The following is a 19593-nucleotide window of genomic DNA, read 5'->3' as shown; positions in this document are numbered from 1 at the left end:
GACTGCTGATCCATATCTTTACTTAATTCGGGAAATCAGACCTTCATTTTTGGTAGAATACTTTCAGTGAAGTATTGTTCCAATGGAGCTGATGCTAAAATTCTCACTGACTTCAGTGAGATCAGGATTTCCCATAAGCCACATACTGCAGTTCTTTCACTTCCCTACAATTCATTACCTGAAAACAAGACTAGCTTAAGGTCCCTTGCTAAAGCTATGGAAGGGTGATTCCCATTATAAGTAAAGCATGTGCTCACAAGTATCTTGTTGTATACCAAACAGCCTCCATTTTGGTGTAGTCAAGAAATACAGTGCACATCCATTTAAAATGTTCAGTAACTTTAATGGGTTTTATTTTCAATTACTTCTTTAAAATAATTTGTTAAAAATATTTTATTCCAACTATACTGTTCTAATGTAATCTTCATCTCTGTGTTTACTCTCTTGTCATTGATGGTCATTATTTGTGCTTGGAGATTTGGTGGCAAGTCTGTAAATTCTACTGTTCTTCGTTTCTGTATCAGCAGCAGGCTCACTGTACCTTCTTAAAGACCTGCTTACACTTGACTCCACACACTCTTATTTCCTAGGAAGATAAAATAATTAAAAAAAATACAACTTTTACATAGGACATGCATTATAAATTCACGTGTATGTCCAGCTTAATTTGAGTATGCAATTTCTTATCAAATTAGATTGTACAGCTTGTACATATTTTAGCCTATTTTTTAATCATAAAAGAAACCAGCAGGTTTGGGTTTACTTTCTGGAGAAAGGTGGAATAAGAGAAGTTATTTTGGGATCCCAGAGTTTAAAGGGCCAAATGTGTTCCTGGTGCATTATTCACTATTTGTGTGTGCAACTGCTTAGGTCTTTGAAATGAGCATTCCGTATTTTAGACACATGAACAAGTTATTTGGGGATGGATTTGAATAACAAATTCTGAGTCTGTATGTTGATGATTGGTAGTTCAAACCTACAAAACCAGAAAACAGCTGAAAGCCCGGTCTAGCAACACAGCAGTCATAGCTAGGAAAGGACATGTAATTGTATACATAAGAGTTGAGCTAGGTCTATAAATCCCAGCATGGCAGTGAGTTTTGACTGAACTTGGCCATACTGGATGCCTAATGCTGTCCACAACAGGTTTTAAAAAAAATTCTACTTGCTAATCATCGGGTCATAGTTACTTGCACATAAGCAGGTACATTGATGTTTATGTCTTGGGCATTGATTTGTGAGGCTAACTGTTGTCCACCCTAGCCTCACTGAAGATGCAGTTTAATCTTCTCTATTACTGAAACTGTTGAAGTTAGACCTGAGAGTTGCACACAGTCTTTGTGGGGATTTGTGGAGGTGTTGACCGGTTTTGCTACAAAAAGAAAATGGGTGGGGCTTCCTAAGGGACATAAAGACAAAGATTATGTATGACCTAGAAGTAGGGTAGTACTTTCTGTTTCAAGATAAGACTTTTAATTAAGCTGTCAAAATATTTTGAGGAAATGGGAAGCAAAGTTAACAGGAATGTTATGCCCATTTTCTTATGGGGAACTTTGATAAAATGACTTATTAAGAAGAACTTCCACTGGATCAATAACCTTATCGGCATATATTGCTAGCCTGTAGCAAGAGAAAGCGCTTCATGGTGAATTGATGAAACAAGCAGACTGATACAGTGATTTTAGTTGGGACCTGTTTTGTTCACTTTATATATAGGTAACCCAGAAGAAAGAGTGTGCTGTAAGTGCTAAGAGATCTGCTGACAGTGATAAAAACCTACAGAGCAGAAGCAATCAATACAATAGAAAATGGCAATAAAACTCAAAAGGAAATTGAGAATGGTCAAATAAGTCACTCACATAAAACAGAATCTAAAGAGGAAAAAGAACTACAAAGTACAGACCATAGAATGAAATGGTGAAAATAGGAGGCGATAAACTACTAAAGGATGTGGTACTACTTTCTACAGAACCGTGGAAGGAATTAAATTAACACTTGGCTCATTGTGTAAAGTTCAATAGGATCATAAAACTATCGAAGTATCAATTTTTTAGAGGTAACTGCCCGTTGTACCAAAGTACTCTCAAGAGTACAGGACCTAGTAATCTTAGCTGGTCAAAAATAAGATACTAAATGGGACTCTTTTACTGAATGTTTAATGGAGTTACATTAATGAGAATTCAGAGGAATAAAGAGGACATTTTTGAAGTTCATGAAATATAAAAAGTGATAAAATTGAAATATTGGGGACTGGTCTCTAAAATACTTGGGTACTTCCTTTGCATGAAGTAAGTTTTGTACTGACTTCTGTGTACAGACAGATCATGGTAAATTGTACAAGTGCCAATTAGTGCAGGGATGCCCATGTAAGCTGGCAGGTATGAGACAGGACTCTTCACAGCCTTCTGAAGCAGCAGCCTCAGATCTGTCAGGTAACCTCAGGGTACCTCAGGGCACTAGACAACAATGTGTGAGCAATGGAATCTGATTTTATGACTTCTAAAGTAAAACCCCTGACAGGTTCAAGCATAGAAAGTGGTCTGGCCTAGAGGTCCATGGCCAGGTTGCATGGCTACAGCATGAATCAGAGTAAGGATACAGAAATCTGGGCTAAAGAAATTGGTGTTGGGGGCAGCAAGTGGGAAGAGAGAATGAGTGCAGAGCTGTCAAGGGACAGGGACCAGGATTTGCCAAAACAGAGGCCAAAAGAATCTAAGAGCAACTAGTGCGATTGCTTCATGTGAGTTGAGTGCTGCAGGGAGTAAATTGAGCTTCAAGGCCAGTGTGTGGCTAACTGCAACCCCTTTGCCAGCAGAGAACCTGAAAGGGCAGCTGCCTGGGGTCACAGCCCCGACTGTTATGAGTTTGGGAGGCAGTGTGGTACTACTGTAGCCTGTTTGTGTGCAGATAGAGGGAATGTATATACACAGAAAATTCTGGAGTCTCTTTTTCATTGGTTCACCTCTGCTTTCATTGAGACCATGACTGCAGCTATAAAGTTACTTCCCTATTTACCTGCACTGTATCAGATGGCAAGGTCTATCACATACATTCCTTTTCCAAACTGTTTTCTGGGACTTCCAGTTAATTCCTGAAACTTGTGTGTAGTAATAAGGGGCTTTGGGAACTTTCACAAAGATTCATTTATAACTCCGTTACTGATTTGAAAGAGAACATTCATTTCAAATGCTGTGTGCTAATAGTACTGATCAGTGGAATGAAATTGAAGTTGGATTTTATTATCTCAGCAGGAAGAGTTCATGTTACCCACACTGATGAGAGAGTGAGGATACTATGAAGAGCTGTGTAAGAAAAGAATAGACATCTTCTTTCAAATCCTGTTGACTTAGAAAAGATAGAAATGGTGATCTGAGAGAACGTGACATTTCAGAAAACTTAATTGCTGTTTTAGTTCTCCAGGCTATACTGCAGTCTAGCCTGTAATTATTTTAAAAGAACAATGGTATATTTCCCCCTTATGGCTTACTGTTGGATGTGTACTTTCACAAGTTCCCATACTGTGTATTTCATACAATGTACAATAAATGTCTTCCTCAGTGTAAACATTTCAAACTGCTATGTTCAGACAGACAGTTAACACAGAAAGAGTACTGCATTGAAATGAGGCAATCTCTGTAAGGGACGTAAAAGAATAATGGTGCCAAATGAAATGATTGCTTTAGAAAGAAGTCAAACGCAGCAACAACACTTAATTATGTCAAAGAAAGACAAGAAAATATAGCACACAGCTTGCTGCATTACACCTAGCCATTTGAATAAATAATAGGGTGGCATTTGAAACCTATTACATGATCTTACCAGGTGCATTTCATCTCCTTCAATCCACTGAGTCCAGCCACGATCTTCTTTTTCTCCTTTCTGTACACAAAGAAGCTTATCTCCCTCCCAGGATACTGTGGTCTAACAAAACAGGCATGTTCAGTGTTGCTGTAGCATTTCCTGATATTATGATTAGTTTCCTTAAAGAAAACCTACTCTACATTATAATAAAAGATTAATGAATTTCATAAGAATAATTGCAAGGCATTGTAATAATTAGGTTAATTACAAAAGATACGAGCTTAAATGGCAAGTTGCTGTCCAACTGCCTGTCAAAACTCAGAAGGGTGAGATAAACTGTTTTAACTGTAAGAAAAAAAAAACAAAAACACATAAAAATCATTGTGTGAAAGTGCACTCCTTTCTCCTTGCCAACAAACACAACATCAAAAGGGACGTGCAGCTGTATTTATAAGAGGAGCTAAAAACCTGAGATTCAGTTTCTTTCCACCATACAAAGGATTGTCCAGCTGCCCTACCTGAACATAATACCCACATACTGGCAGCTAGGGATGTACAAGAAAGGCTTTTACTGAGTTTTTTTATATATGTGTGTATATATATATATTTCTCCCCCATGTCTTAATTTGTCATCCGTGATAGAGCAGAGTGATTTGGAAGTATCAGTAAATTGATAACTTTGCCATCATCCTGCTTTGCCTAACAGTAGCTGGAGAACTACTTGAGCCAGGTTTGGCAGAGTAAGAGTAAGGTGTTGCAAGATTCAGCACAGCACTTTTGTGAACACCTGTGCTGCCCTGAGTTATTGATTAATAAAAATACTTAAATGTATGAGGGTGCATCCTTCAGCTTGTTGCTGCGGTTAGTATTTAGTAACAATTTGATTTCACCCCTGCTTAAAATAAAGAGAGCAATATTCTGTAAATTTTTTTAAGAAGTGAGGGCAAGAGCAGTGGCAATTTGTAATGCAAGTTTTGGTGCTGCAAAAACTTAGGATAGTTGAGCATCAATATTAGCACACTGCTTTTAAATCAGCTTGTGTGAAGTGAATCTGAGGACTAACTACAGAATTACTGTCTACCTTGTGAAAGTCTTCAGGCCAGTACCTGTGTAAGCAGGCAAATATGGAGAGAAGATATCCTGTTTGATTTTTAAGAAAAGTCAGTCTACATTTGTTATTCTGGGAATTAAAAGTTCAGCATTCAAGAACTGTGCAATGCTATTTATTTGTGTATGTCACAAACAATTAATTCTTAAATGATAACCATGAGAGCCACCATCTATAAATGAGTACAGCCAGCAGTCTCCACCCATGGGAAGCTTTAGACTAAACAAGCATGGAAAATGAATCGCTAGAAAGAGTGCCAGCATAGATAATCATAAGAAAGGCATTATTAGTACTCCTATACAGTATGTCTGCACCACATGGGGTTTCTTAAAGACAGACTCATTTGTCCTTGCTAAAAATCTCTTGTTTGTAGAATGCATTGGCAAGTTGTTCTGTTTCTCCTGTAAAATAATGTATTTAAACCTAGTAGTAGATAACATTTTTAAAAAATGCTATCTTCTTTTAATGTTTAAAACGCTCATGCAGGAAGGGACAACACATTGTGGCGAAGCTGTATTTAAGAGAGTTAATGTGATCGTCATAGTTTATATCCTCTTCCATATCTGTTTTGATTCTATGCATGTCCATTTGGAAAGTGGACGGTAACAAATAACACTAGTTAACACCTAAGACTTTCTGATGATTCTGTGTCATTACTATATCAGAAAGTGAAGGTTATTTTTACCAGTGACCTACAGATGAAAGGGATACTGTGGAATAAATCAGTTGTATGTGTAGCTTTGCTTAGTAACAGTACTTATTTCTATCCCTTGAGCACTAGCTCAGCATAGCTGAGTCATTAGATTACCTGTAAAGTTTAATTTCATAGGTTTATATGTGAATTCACAGGCAATATACCATGATAAAATAAGAACTTTACTAGCACTACTAACATGCAAAGTTAGCTCTGGAAGTTACTAGTCCTAATAATACTTCACTGGCCTAGTACACTTGGGGGCAATAAACGTTTGTAGCAACACAAAGAAATGTTAACTTTTTCAGCCTCTAAGGGTTTTAAAAATTGTTTCATCTCAGGAAACAACACTTTTTTTCTCTTGCATTTTGTTTTTTCAATCAAGATTAGATATCGCTTTTAGTGACTTGGTGACAGCCACAAAGAGTAAAATATCACAGACTGTTAACCAAGCTGTTTTATCAGAATTCCCAGTTGTCATCCTCTGCCCTCCCTTTCAGGCATATAAATACTGAAGGGATGTGAGTTAACCATACACTTTCTGATTTTTGTATGTGGCTCTTTTGCTATGAAGGTTATAAAGGACAGAATGTATTGCTAGAGAACATAACATTCTCTCTTTGTTAGCAAAAACAACCATTTTATGACAGTAAGATTAATCAGTAGCATTTTTATCTTTTCTTTCTTTAGGTCAAACTCTAATGTCTGAAATAATAGAAGACCCGAATAATACAAAAGACAGAAGTTCCCCTTTTAACTCAAATCCAAGAGAACAATAAGTTCTTCAATTCCAAATATCTCTATAGAGACACACAGAGGATGGAATTGCTACAGCTGGTGTATGTGCGGCTAATAGCCCACTCTTTACCAACAGCCAAGATACAGCAAAGCTTGCCTTAAAGCATTTCCAAATATTTGAGTCAGAACATAATAACAACATTCTAAAAATACCATTGTAGGACAAATTTTGGTAAATATTGGCCCTTTTATTGTATGTAAGAGCAATGATTTAGAGTTTACCATTTGGTGGATACACTCTCCTTTCCTTGTGTATACAGAATATCTGTTCAGTGACTACTGACTGGGAGAAATACTGTAGCTTCAAAAACATAGGTTATCTTTTGGGTTCATAACTGCTAATGCTTCATACCTTAAGTGAGAAAATGAACTATTTATGTCTTCCTTACCATTTTTCACTTTCTCCAGAAAGACCCCTTACATTTTTGTGTTAACCTAACCACAGTATATTGGCAACAGAAAGAAAAAAAAATAAATGTCTTGAAGAGAAGAAAAAATGGTGGGGAGATACTGTAGGCAATCAAAATCTCCCAACAGGCAGTGCTTGAATTCCCTTAGATATAACATCTGCCTTGAAAAACTGTACTGTGCCGATATTTTTTTTAAAGCTTTATTCTTCCAGACTGATCTTTTCCCTTGCATTTCCAAAAGATGGACAGTGTGAAAGAGAGTGTTAGAAATGTATCATGTGTCATTAGTCAGTATATCATTTCACTGAGCTATATGAACACTAGCACCATGCAGTAATTAAAGGAGAATATTGATCAAGGGTTTCTTACGTATGTTCTTGAGTCTCTTACTGCCTGATCAAACTTAAACTTAAGACGAATACACACTAAGTGAAATAGATGTAATTCTGTAGGCAACTTCAACAGAAAATGGTGATTAATGTGATTAGTGGACAGTGTGATAAAAAGTACTGAAGGAATACAAGGAAAGTTAACAAAAGATAAAGTGGGCCTTGCCTCAATTTAACTTGTCTCAAAAATTCTAACCAACAATACTGCACCTCTTTGGGATTATGTACTTGGTTATATACTCTTGAGGTATAATAATGGAGCTTATATGGGAGGTGAGGATGACAAACCAAGGCAATTATCTGAGGTTCCGCTGGATTAAACATTGTAGTTAAGAAGGAGAGGGAAGAGGCCAATATAATACCAGTGGTCCCAAAGATTGATGGTATTTCTGCCTGAGCACCGCTAGGTAGAGACGGATTACTTTACAAAAAAAGAATTACACTGAATTCACTAATTATATTATCATCTTTGAAGCCTGAGAATACAGTAAATATTTAAATTTTCTTTAGTTTTATTACATGATTTATATGGTCTTACACTATTTTTGTGCACTTAGGTATTTTCCTTTTATTACCTGGCCCCTCACATACTTCTGTTAGTGATTTATGCAGATTTCAGTATATGTGCGTAACAACACTGTATTCCTGGAAATAAAAAGTAGAATAAATGAAAATTAAAGTACTCTCATTACTGTTTTCAATTATGAGACAAAGTAGATTTATTAAATGAAATATTTAGAAAAAATAAAACAAATCTATCAAGCATGTATTTGCATTTTCTCTAGTTGCAGTAACAGTAGTGAAGTCCTGCAGAATTACAGTAGATATTACTTCCAGCTTCTAGAGGTAAATCATACTGACCCACAGACAGAGATATTGACTCTTGTAATTTACTGAAATACTCATAAAACAAACTAATTTATCAGAAAACTTTGCACTTCCAGTTAGGTCTAATTGCAAGAACATTTGATGCTGGCGCTGCAGAATGTTTCTGATTCCCACGTTAGCAGTTCCTAATGTACTTGTTGGTGTTGTGTGCTATACAGCTGAAGATACCTAATGCATTTTACAGATGAATGAACTATAATATTTTTTTAAAGTAGTCCATGAGCATATTTTTGCTGATGCTACATAGATTTGTGACACACTGCATTTACAAATATGTATTGCAGCTACCACCCTTCATCAAAAATGTGTTACTGATTTTCTATCTTCAGGAGAAACACAGCTGTACAAGTTCTATTTTTCTTCTACTCTTCACAGTGCTGTCTCTATATTATGGTGCAGCAAATGACCGCAGTGCCCTACAACTGCATGACACAGGCCATGCTCCTTCTCAATCCAGTAATTCTGTGTTTATGAGAATAACTAGTCATTTACAACTGCAATTATGATTTAAGAAAGATCAAACAATGAAAAGTAATTGTTTAGGTCAGATGACACAGGAAAATCCAGTTCGAGCTGTGTCCTGTATTATGCTTTTAAGTAACACCAAAGAAAATATTCTAGTATTTTTTGTCAAACATGGCTATATATCCTAGATATTTATTAGATGCTCAAGATAAAGTATTTACATCTGAACTAAGTATCAAAGTGATATAAAAACATCTGATAAGTAGTTTTCAGGGGGAATTTTTCATCAACTGAAGTGCTGATGGAATAAAATAATGTTGGTAACAAAAACAATAAAATATAATGGTGAAAGTGCATTCAGTAAGGTCATAGTCACTACCTGTGACTTTCTGTGTTGGAGGCATGCTGCACACTGCTAACGGGAGGGCTACAAACACGTTCAGAGTTTGTCATCTCTCCAGGCTGTAACTCATTTTATCACATCAAGTCAGTATCTGCAGGTTGCTGACAGATTGTTAAACTATTGAGAAAAGAGCACATTCAAGCAAAAAATATACTTGATCTCGCACTCATATTTTTCTGTTTATCTTCCAACTCCACAATTGAAATTAGGTAAATAAGTTTATTTCTAAGAAAAGTTGGATCCAAGAATACTGGGAACATGTAGAAAATCAAACAAGGGAATGAAAAATATAGGTAATTTTTCAATGAAACCCAAGTTAAACGAGATTATCTACCCAGAAAAGTTTAGACATTCCAGAGCTGAAAAAGTAAACTTACCATAAAGACATTCAATCTACTTTGTAAGTCTACTTAAAGAAGTCCCCCGTTTTCTTATAATTACTTTTTCAAAGTAGACTTTCTAATTTATGTTTACTTCAGCTGTCCATTGTTTTCACAAACTTTTGAAGCAAGTCTCCATAAATTAGGTACTTTCTTTGCTCCCTACATGTGCTATAACAGCTCTGTTAACGTGTGAACTACCACACTACAGACGTTGAATGAAAAATCCTGGAAGATACAGTCATGGAGATGTATCAGGCACTGAAACAATGAGAACCAATTAGGAAATCAATTAGGAATCCATTAGGAAAAGGCCTCTTCATCTTTCCTAGTGGCCCAGTAATATGTTTGGTGGTTTTATTTTTTTATTTTTTATATTTTTTTAAACTGTCCTGATTCTTGACAGTGTTTGGGCTCTGAGATACCATATCTGAGAAGAAGGTGGCACTATACTGGAAAAAATAAGTGCCTTCCTATGAGGTCACTATCATAGTTAAGAACTCAAATGGAAATACTGCTTATTTTCACAAGACATTATCAATTTACATGGTCAATTGGTTGTAAAGTATAAATCCTTTGAAAATCTATATGATCTTAAAATTTGATTCAGAAATATAAATGGCCTACATCTCACTACTTCTCATAACTTATTTTAATAATATTAAGAAGGCATCCAATTTTCTTGTTAACATAAAAACAGCTTAGGATGATACAGATAAACAGCTAAAAAAGCAGCATTGCCATCTGAAAAAAATCATATACAAACTACAGAAGCATTTCTTATTAGCCATGATCATTTATTCTATTGAAAAAAACTTACTGATTGCTTATGCTGTTCATAACCATTCCACACATTCCAGACTCTTTTCAAAATTTAACAGAAGTTATTCTAGTAGTATTGAAAATAGAGATACAAAATTATCATAGTTTTAAAAGATCCAACAGAAATAAGGGTTCAACGTGGTGTTTCCCAAAGAGCCAAGCCTCTAAACAGAAAATCTGTGGACTAATTATGTCTCTTCTATAGGAAACTATCTAGCAAACATTCACCAACAGAAAAATTAGTGGTAGGATTCCTGCACATCATCTCAAGATACTGTTGTTGGACAAAGGCTATACATATTTAGCTATCCTTTAGCTAGGGAGGATGGTAAAGACTGTACTGATCATTCCTTACCATAACAACTTCAGTTCAACCCTGTAGAAGCACCTATAAATCTAACCTTATAACTTCATGATAACTTCTTGGTGCTGGTGCTAAGGGAGCCAACTAGGAAAGGTGCCCTCCTAGATCTGTTGCTGGAGAACAGAGAGGGTCTTGTGGGAGACGTGGCAATTGGCAGCCGTCTCGGTCATAGTGACCATGAAGTGGTTGAGTTTAGAATTTACGGTGACAGAAGGAAAACTGCCACCAAAACTTCAGCCCTGCATATGGGGAAAGCAGACTTCAGGCTGCTCAGGGAACTAGTCAGCAAGGTCCCCTGGGAAACTGCTTTTGAAGGCACTGGTGTCCATCAGTGCTGGTCAATCTTTAAGCACTGTCTCCTAACAGCTCAAGATCAGGCGATTCCAAAATATCGGAAGTCAGGCAGGCGGGGCAGAAGGCCAGCCTGGCTGACCAGGGAACTTCTGCTGGAGCTTAGGCGAAAAAAGAAAGTATACGGCTGCTGGAAGGAGGGTCAGGCAACGACGAAGGAATACAGGGATGCTGTTTGTGTTTGTAGGGAGAAAATTCATGTGGCCAAAGCCCAACTAGAGTTGAAGCTGGCCATGTCTGTGGGAGACAATAAAAAAGGGTTTTTTAGATATGTGAACAGAAAAAGGAGAACCAAAGAAAACATAGGTCCGCTACTAGACGGGTAAGGTCTCCTCACAGACAATGACATAGGCAAAGCAGAGACATTTAACGCCTTCTTCACCTCTGTCTTCAACACTGATGATGGGCTTCGGGACCCCGGGTGCCCTGAGCTGGAGGACCATGACGGTGGGAATGACAAACTCCCAACCGACCCTGAACGTGTGGGGGATTTGCTGCTCCACCTGGATCCATACAAGTCCATAGGTCCAGATGGGATTCATCCCAGGGTGCTTAAAGAGCTGGCTGATGTCATCGCGGGACCTCTCTCAATTATTTTTCAATGATCTTGGGAAGCTGGAGAGGTCCCATTGGACTGGAAGCTGGTAAATGTTGTGCCAATTTTCAAGAAGGGTAAGAAAGAAGACCCTAGCAATTACAGGCCTGTCAGTCTCACATCAGTGCCTGGTAAAATTATGGAGAGGGTGACCCTTGAAGTTATTGAAGCGCACCCGGGGGACAATGCAGTCATTGGTCCCAGCCAACATGGGTTCATGAGGGGTAGGTCCTGCCTAACAAATTTGATTTCCTTTTATGATAAGATCACCCATCTAGTCGATCAAGGGAAACCAGCTGATGTGATCTTCCTGGACTTCAGCAAAGCTTTTGACACGGTTTCCCATAGGATCCTACTGGACAGAACGTCCAGCATACAGCTAAACAAAAACATCATGCGATGGGTGAGCAATTGGCTGATGGGCAGGGCTCAAAGGGTTGTGGTAAATGGGGCCACATCTGGCTGGCGGATGGTCACTAGTGGGGTCCCTCAAGGCTCCATGTTAGGGCCAGTCCTCAATGTTTTTATAAATGATTTGGATGTAGGACTAGAAGGTGTTTTGAGCAAATTTGCTGACGACACCAAACTTGGAGGAGTTGTGGCCTTGGATGAGGGTGGAAAGGCCTTGCAGAGAGATCTGGACAGACTGGAGAGCTGGGCGATCACCAACTGCATGAAGTTTAACACAAGCAAGTGCCAGGTCCTGCACCTGTGACAGGGCAACCCTGGCTATACATACAGACTGGGCAACGAGATGCTGGAGAGCAGCCCCGCAGACAGGGATCTGGGGGTTGTGGTTGACAGCAAGTTGAGTGTGAGCCTGAAATATGGCTGAAAACTCTGAAATATGCCTATGCCATTCTGAACTTGCTCAGATCATTACTGAAAGACAAGCTGGTTATAATGCGGGCATTCTGTACCTGACTGATAAGCTTACTGAAGTTCACTGTAGTCAAAAAATCAGACACTTCTAGAAGCAGTGTTTTGCTTCTGTGATTGTCACCATCTCCATTGCTAGCAAACAGAATTGTAATGACAACTTTTAGATCAAAGAGTAAGCTGCTGTAGCAGAGGGTCTTAAAACGTTGAACGCTGTTGTTCTAAATGTTATTTTGAATTCTTGCTCATAAGAACAATGAGGGACGGCAATGACTGGAGACATATGCCAGGCTCCAGGCTACACAGGTGACAACATGTGAAGAATATAGAATAAGTATTCTGGATAGTACATCAAGTTTTATTTCTTAGGAATGGTAATCTTTTTTCTTACCGAAATAAAATTGTAAGAATCTATACAAAAATAGGATGACTTGCTTATATCCTACATCAGAAAAAAGTACAAAACAATAAATCCAATTCACTTTGTGCAAGGATCAGAATCAATTCTAAGACATTCACCGTGTAATTTGATGTGTATAATTGAATTACCCTCTGTAAATTTAGCAAGATGCAATTGTACATAACACTAATGGTTTGTCATTCAAAATCCAATTTGATAAGTTGGGTTTTCAAGTTTTCACCTGATTCTTTGTGATTGCACACACTGCATTCATCATTCTCTGAACTTTTCTGGATGCACACAAAGCTGAAATACTATGCCCATCCAAAACCTCCTTGCCCACAACACTTTCAGAACGTTAGCAGTGGTTTTTGAGTAACTAGCTCAAACTGTTGGTTAGTCTCAGGTATTTGTTAGGAATGCAGAACTGCAGACTGTGAAGTTAATGATATCTTAATGCATATGACAAAATGTTCTAGAGATCTCATCTGACATCATTGTGCAAATGTGCTGAATGTATTACTTACGGATAATAAGCAATAATGCCAAAAGGCCAAGTAATGTGGGAAAAAACAAAAAACATCACAAAAACACAAAACCAACAAAACAAGCAAGACAAAAAAAAGGGAATAACTCCTCATTACTGAGGCACAGGGAGCGAATGAACCAGAGTTTCAGAGAGCCAGAGACAGATCCAAGAGTGGAACTTTGTTCTCTGGTTGACTGGAGAACCATTCTTCCTCACCTGGAAACAGTAGTTTGTAAAACGTCAGGAGTATCAATACAAAACTACATGAAGACTACTTCCTTTGAATTAAAATCACAAGAAGTCAGAGATTATTTCAATAAGCAACTGGTGAATTTACATTTCTGCAGATAGAGGGAGCAGTAGATTTGAGTGAAAAATAGTGTATATATATACACACAAATACAGGCAATCACATAAACACATCTCCCATCAATAATCATTCTAGAACAATGCTTTTTCCAATATAGTATATGAGAAAACACAAACCCAAATCAATAAACAAGTAATTTTTAGAAAGAAAATGAAAGCATTTGAAGAGGTAAAGAAACCAAGGATTTGAATCAGAGGGATCAAGTAAAGACATACACTGCTGATCTTGCATCTTACTAGAAAGACGACTCATTTTGAGTCTTCTCATCCTGTTGAGGATCCCTACTGAAATTCCAAGTATCACTGGTGATTGCTTTTTTGACAGCAAAGTAATCATTCCAATACCTATTCTAAACTAGATTAACAGCTGTGAATTCCATTTGTGGAACAGAGGAACCCTGCCTAAATAACGGTTAAAAAAGTTTAAGGAGCCATGTAATTTTATAATAGGGCTTTACTCTGACCTTGCAGCAGCATAAATCAAATTATACCCAGAACAATTAAACTTTATTGTGTTTTCCCTGAATATAAACTAGACAGGAATCAGTTTCACATCAGGCATGTTTATCGTTTAAAACAGAGCCATGATCAGTCTCAAAGAGCCTGCCTCAAGGTAACACTTTTCACTAGGATATGGCACATGCAACTGACAGAATGGTTGGTCAGATGCCTGTGGACAATCCTTATGAGGCTGTCTAAACATTAAATGACTATATACTTTCAGGAAATTATTCCACATGGTAACATGTATGATAGATCTGTTAAGTGAATTCCAAATCCTCCCACTTCTCACCCACTCTACTTTTGACTGACATGCCAAACAAATACGCTGTGAAGGGGAAAAAAGTTAGCTTTTTTGTTTCATGTCAGATCCTTCCCCATTCTCACATTTATTGTTAACATATTTTACATTGTAGGTATCTCCTCGGCTTCGCTGTTTATTACTGACTGTGAGAAAGGGAGGTAAAATTATCTGAGGATGAACGGGACATGCTTTTGGAGATAGTTATCAACTAATTATTGTTTCAATAAGGTTTTGCCTCTTTGGTGCACAGCAAAATTTTTCCACAGTAAAGTTCACATGCTTGAAACAAGGTTTTATGGTTAGTGTAATAGCTAAGATGCTGGCTAAATTAATCTTAACTAGAGACTATGGAATTTATCTTTAAAATGAGGAAGTTTCACGATGGGGCTGAAGATTCACTGAGAATGAAGATAGTACAGTGAAATACTCAGTTCAGGCAATACCTAAGTCATATATAAACTTCAAATTTCTGTCTTTGTACACTAACACCTGATGTATGTTACCAATTAAAACCAAAACCAAACTCTTCAAAGTAGTGGAAACTTTAGCACACGGTCCAATTCAAATATCACATCATATGAGAAATAATGTGATACAGTATTAGTGTTCTGGCCTTCTTTCTACACATTGTAATTTGCACCTTGTAATGTCTGCAAAGAATAGAAGATGCTCCTGAGTAAGCAAACTTCCATTTTATCTTTGTAGTTCAAACTGTCAAAAGTTTTAACAACCCTTAAGTATAATGATTAAACGTGCAGAAACACATCTTTCATGAAAGTGCCAAACAGAGAAACTCTGACTTCTACCTAGGAGATAAAATCTCTAGGGAAAAGCATGATAGCATAAGGAGCAATACGTCTTGTCTGCATTTCCTAAGAGACAAGGCTGTGCTGCAGCATGCCCCACACACAGTTTCAGTAGTGCTTGGAACCCATGGAATATCAACTGCCTTTTGGCAGCACCTTGCGCTGTCATCAGTGCTCTCTCCTATATGGTCAACTATCCTAATCTTTGGTTTTACAAAACAGAGAAAATCTAAGTTCTAAAGAAGCAAGTTTTCACTTCCCAAGAGAAATAAAACTGTAAAGGAGCTGGTATCACCAACTGATGTTATCTATATTCCTTAAGAAAATGGAATCACCTAAAAATGCGTGTCAGAAAAAAAGCAACAGTTAAAGGTAAAAACAAAATAAAACAACTGAATCTGCTAAGGTTTATCCAGCTGAATTAACTCGCTGTCCCAAGTTCAGAGGTTTCCAGCAGCGACCAACTATAATAAGGAAAAAGAATAATCCAAAGTGAAATCAAGGAGGAATCCTATACCATCACAGGAGTATTAATCCCTACTGTTATAACTTCAACTTTCTTCTAAAATTAGAACCAGCAAAACTTTTTAGCCTTTACTCATCATAGACTATTGATGTGGATTTATTGTAATTATACTGTACCCTGACAGACTCAAAGATGTATTTTACAACTGAAAGGTGAACAAAGTTTCAGTGAATTACACACAAGATCTAACCTCTTCACTGTGCTAATATTATCTTTACTGATGTTAACTCTAGTTAATGACTCTTAAAATGTATTCTTCATTAAAAGAAACACAATCCATGAATGATTTCTAAGGATATTTTTACTAGTCTCATGATGATTGCTCTGCTTTATAAAACTAATGTTTAATGTGTAATTTGTCTTATCCATGTTACTTTGTACTTCTAATGCGTTGAGCTTCTTGGAAGAACAGCAGGATAGCGAGGAGAGAACTTGCCCAGTGGTCTGCTCAGTTCATAATATAGATAAAAATAAATAATTCATAATCTCTCCCATTAGACAAATTGAGTATTAATGATTAAGCCATTTATGGTGTTCAGTTTCACAAGCTACGGATGAAGAAATGAAACATGAAGAATCACATTCAACCTTCGCTTTTATGGCGGCTTTCCTCATAACACCAGTCAGGGAGCATTCCAGTATCTCTTGCATCCCCTCCATGACCCTTCCTTAACAAGGCTTCCAGCCCATTGGAGTTATTTCATTACTTAAAACTGCAAACCTTGCCTGACATTACTGTTATCAGATTTACACTGAAGTGGCTTCCCAAAAACAGCTTCTTGTACTGTTTTCCTCTTGATGAAACCACAGCGTTTCCAGAAAATAAATCTTTAGCCAGAAAATTGAACTATAAAGTATGATACATTGCTACAAGGCAACAGTCACTAAGAGTGACCTTAGTTTTAGGGCTGCAGTTGGTATCTGCTTATGTTGTGGGAGGTCATAAAGAGATACTGAAGACTTCTGAAAGCTTTAGTGAAGTTATATGCCCACGTTATTCCTAACAAAGAAACAAACAGGGTTAGCAAGACCACACCTTGTTTTCTGTTTTTTTTTTTTTTTGAAAAGGCAAGAAGATGCTGCTACCTCCTCTTTCCAAGGCTGAGTGATTTTGCACTGAACAATCAATAGATAAATTGTTCAAGCAACACTTCGAAGCAGGGTGATCTCGGTTCCACTCCAAATCTAATACCTGCTGTAGTGACTAGAATGGTCTCTATTTTCTTCTTTCTGATTCAACACTTTGAATTCTTCCCCATCACTCAATTTAGCAACACAGTGTAAAGAATATTGACCTGTTACAAATATTGAAGTGTTTAGGGTATTTTTCAGTGAACCGGAAGTTGTGCTACATTTGTTCAGCATTTCAAAAGCATGGCTGGTCAAGGGCCACATTTTCATGTCTTCTGAATCAGCTTTTTCAGCACACCAGTTGTCTGACACAGTTTGTGAGAACTCATTGCAGGTATATGCTAGCACAATTACTTCACTCTGGCAAGTAGAGGATGTTTTAGTCTGGAGTTCAATGGTATTTAAGTATAGATAATGCTTAGCTGGAGACAGTTCTGTACACACACAAACCAGCAGTTTGCTGAAGTAAACACCGAGGACTCAGACATTTTTAGCACTTGGTAGAGGACTTGAACATTGCTATCTTTGACAGTACTTTAGCCACTTAAATCTTTCCTTAGGCTCATAATTGGTGGATCTGGACCTCATCACCCTGGCGAAGAACTTTCCAGTAATCAAACATGCATTATGACATTACGCCACTTTCCTTTACAAAAATATACTTTGATTCTCCCTTTTGTGACTTTTGTATTCTGTACTCTATCATGTTTCTACCTTCTCTAACAAGGAGATAAGAGGGATTAGCTGAGGTCCTTGCTTGCTGATTAGTGTTTTTTTTCCTGGTCTTCGGGATCCTTCATTTCCTGTATTACTATTACCAGAGCAAAAGTAAATTTATATACCCTAATATTAGAGAACAGTACTTTGTAAATGGCAGTATCTATCTACAAATGGAAACCTATTAATTCCATTTTATATAATTACTCCTCTATAGTCTCTCCTGAAATAATTTTCTTTTGCTTATCAACTTCTTCACTGTGGGATATTGCAGGCATCATGCTCTTGAACTAACAAGAAAGAAAATGTCCAGATATATTCACCTAAAGAACTTTGTATTCTCAAGTTTTGTCTGTTAATTGGTATTTATCGGTCATAAGTTAGAAAACACTGTCTTTCTGGCAAGCAAAAAGAGCTCATAAGGCAGAGTTCTTGGTGTTTGCTTATTGACTACAAAGACTTGTTCCAGAAGGCTAATTAGTGCATCCGCTCTACCAAATACACACAGGAAGGAAGGAGCACAAAAACAAGAATAAGAAAAGCAGCAGGTTTCTAAACACTTGGCCATTGTTGCACATGGGGAAGAGCACCTAGACCTGCAGTTGTTCTTGTACTGTAAAACATTAGTCCATCAAGAGATTCTGAAAACTCAAATGTAAACATTTTTCTGTCCAACAGATATCCCCGCATAATTGAGTAACATTTAATTGAAATTACTATTAATTCACTGAAAAAAGTCACAGGAATAATTTTAGGAACAGCCACATAAAATGACTTATAGATGTTGTCTGTGCAAGGCCTTGGATTATTAATAGTCTTAATAGTCAGTTGTTACAGTTCTAATGCTTACCATGCATTTGCGATCATCCACCCCAGCTAAATCCTCCTCAAACTCCTTCCCTACATCAAATTCCATGATGTAGTTTCTAAAAGTGCTTAGCGTTTTAATGATCATATGATCCCCATTCTGAAGGATTTCTTTGTCAGGTTTTAGCAAGTTTGCTATTTTTCTTACAGCAACATTTACATCTGAAAAAGAAAAAGAGTTACTTTAATCCAGAAAAGTCTACCACAAAAGCTGGCGTGTAGCTCTTGGGAGGACTAAAATGAACATGGATAAATAAATGTCCAGATCTTTCAGGTCAGCTTGCTTAAAAGGAAAAATCCATAGCCTAATTCTTTTAACTTAAATAAGCTTGTCTTGATTTGCTGGTTGTGTGGAACCCTAAAAAACACCACTTGCATTTCACAGTTACTGAGGGTATCAGTATTTCTATAGGACTATTAGCATTTTGCATATTTCATCAAATGTAAACACACAGAATTGCATCAAGTACGTTATTGTCTCTGTAGCACACATAAAACTTTAAAGTTATGGTTGGGTTTGAAGTTTGAAATCTGCCACTTACCTCTTTCAGCTATATAGTTTAATCACTGTAAAATTAATCATCAAGATGTTAAAAAGTAGAGACTGCTTAAGACAATTTTGCATAGAGCAATTCTTACAGCGTATTCCTGAAAAAACTATTTCTCACAAAAATGATTTATGACTGTACAAGGAAAAATAGGTTCATGTCAAGACTAAGACGGGTAGCATTTATTGATTATTTATCAAAGAAACACGAAAGGAAGCTTACCCAGTGCTTTCAGATACTCCTCAAAATTGTCATTGCTGATCATTTTCCAGTAACCATTGAAATCTGCAGGCATCCCTACTTTGTGTAATTGTCGAAATCAAAGTCTCAGAACAGTGTGTTGATTCTGCACCTCACAGCTCAATGCCTTTCTTTGTGGCAAGTTTGAACTCTGGCTTCTTTTATCTGTTTTTTTAGACCATGTAGCTATGCAAGTCCTTCTAATCCGATTATTGTTGAAGTGTTGCCGTTAAATCCTTCCACAAGGCTGAACCTCTGAGATTTCTAATGACACCACGATAACTTGATTTAAACAGAATGAAACATTC

General features: G+C 37.2%; 1 protein-coding gene across 1 annotated transcript; it reads right to left on the bottom strand.

The window, feature by feature from the left end:
- Nucleotides 1-532: 532 nt before the first annotated feature.
- RBP1 (retinol binding protein 1) lies at nucleotides 533-19340 on the bottom strand. The gene is made up of 4 exons (XM_035544787.1): nucleotides 19268-19340; nucleotides 18481-18659; nucleotides 3820-3921; nucleotides 533-586 (listed from the first exon to the last, which is right to left on the bottom strand). Exons 1-4 carry the CDS (start codon nucleotides 19338-19340, stop codon nucleotides 533-535), a joined length of 408 nt encoding a protein of 135 aa, XP_035400680.1.
- Nucleotides 19341-19593: the final 253 nt, after the last annotated feature.

The sequence above is a fragment of the Cygnus atratus genome, chromosome 9, assembly GCF_013377495.2.
Source record: "Cygnus atratus isolate AKBS03 ecotype Queensland, Australia chromosome 9, CAtr_DNAZoo_HiC_assembly, whole genome shotgun sequence".
Lineage (NCBI taxonomy): Eukaryota > Metazoa > Chordata > Aves > Anseriformes > Anatidae > Cygnus > Cygnus atratus.
This window is presented reverse-complemented; position numbering and strand designations above follow the sequence as displayed.

What these genes read in the sequence shown, in the direction of transcription:
- RBP1 (XM_035544787.1), bottom strand. Translation starts at nt 19,340, where the DNA reads ATGCCTGCAGATTTCAATGGTTACTGGAAAATGATCAGCAATGACAAT. An exon ending in GGAGTATCTGAAAGCACTGG is followed by an intron (nt 18,660 to 19,267) that starts GTAAGCTTCCTT and finishes TTTCTTTTTCAG; the next exon opens with ATGTAAATGTTGCTGTAAGA. An exon ending in AAGGAGATGAAATGCACCTG is followed by an intron (nt 587 to 3,819) that starts GTAAGATCATGT and finishes TTATCTTCCTAG; the next exon opens with GAAATAAGAGTGTGTGGAGT.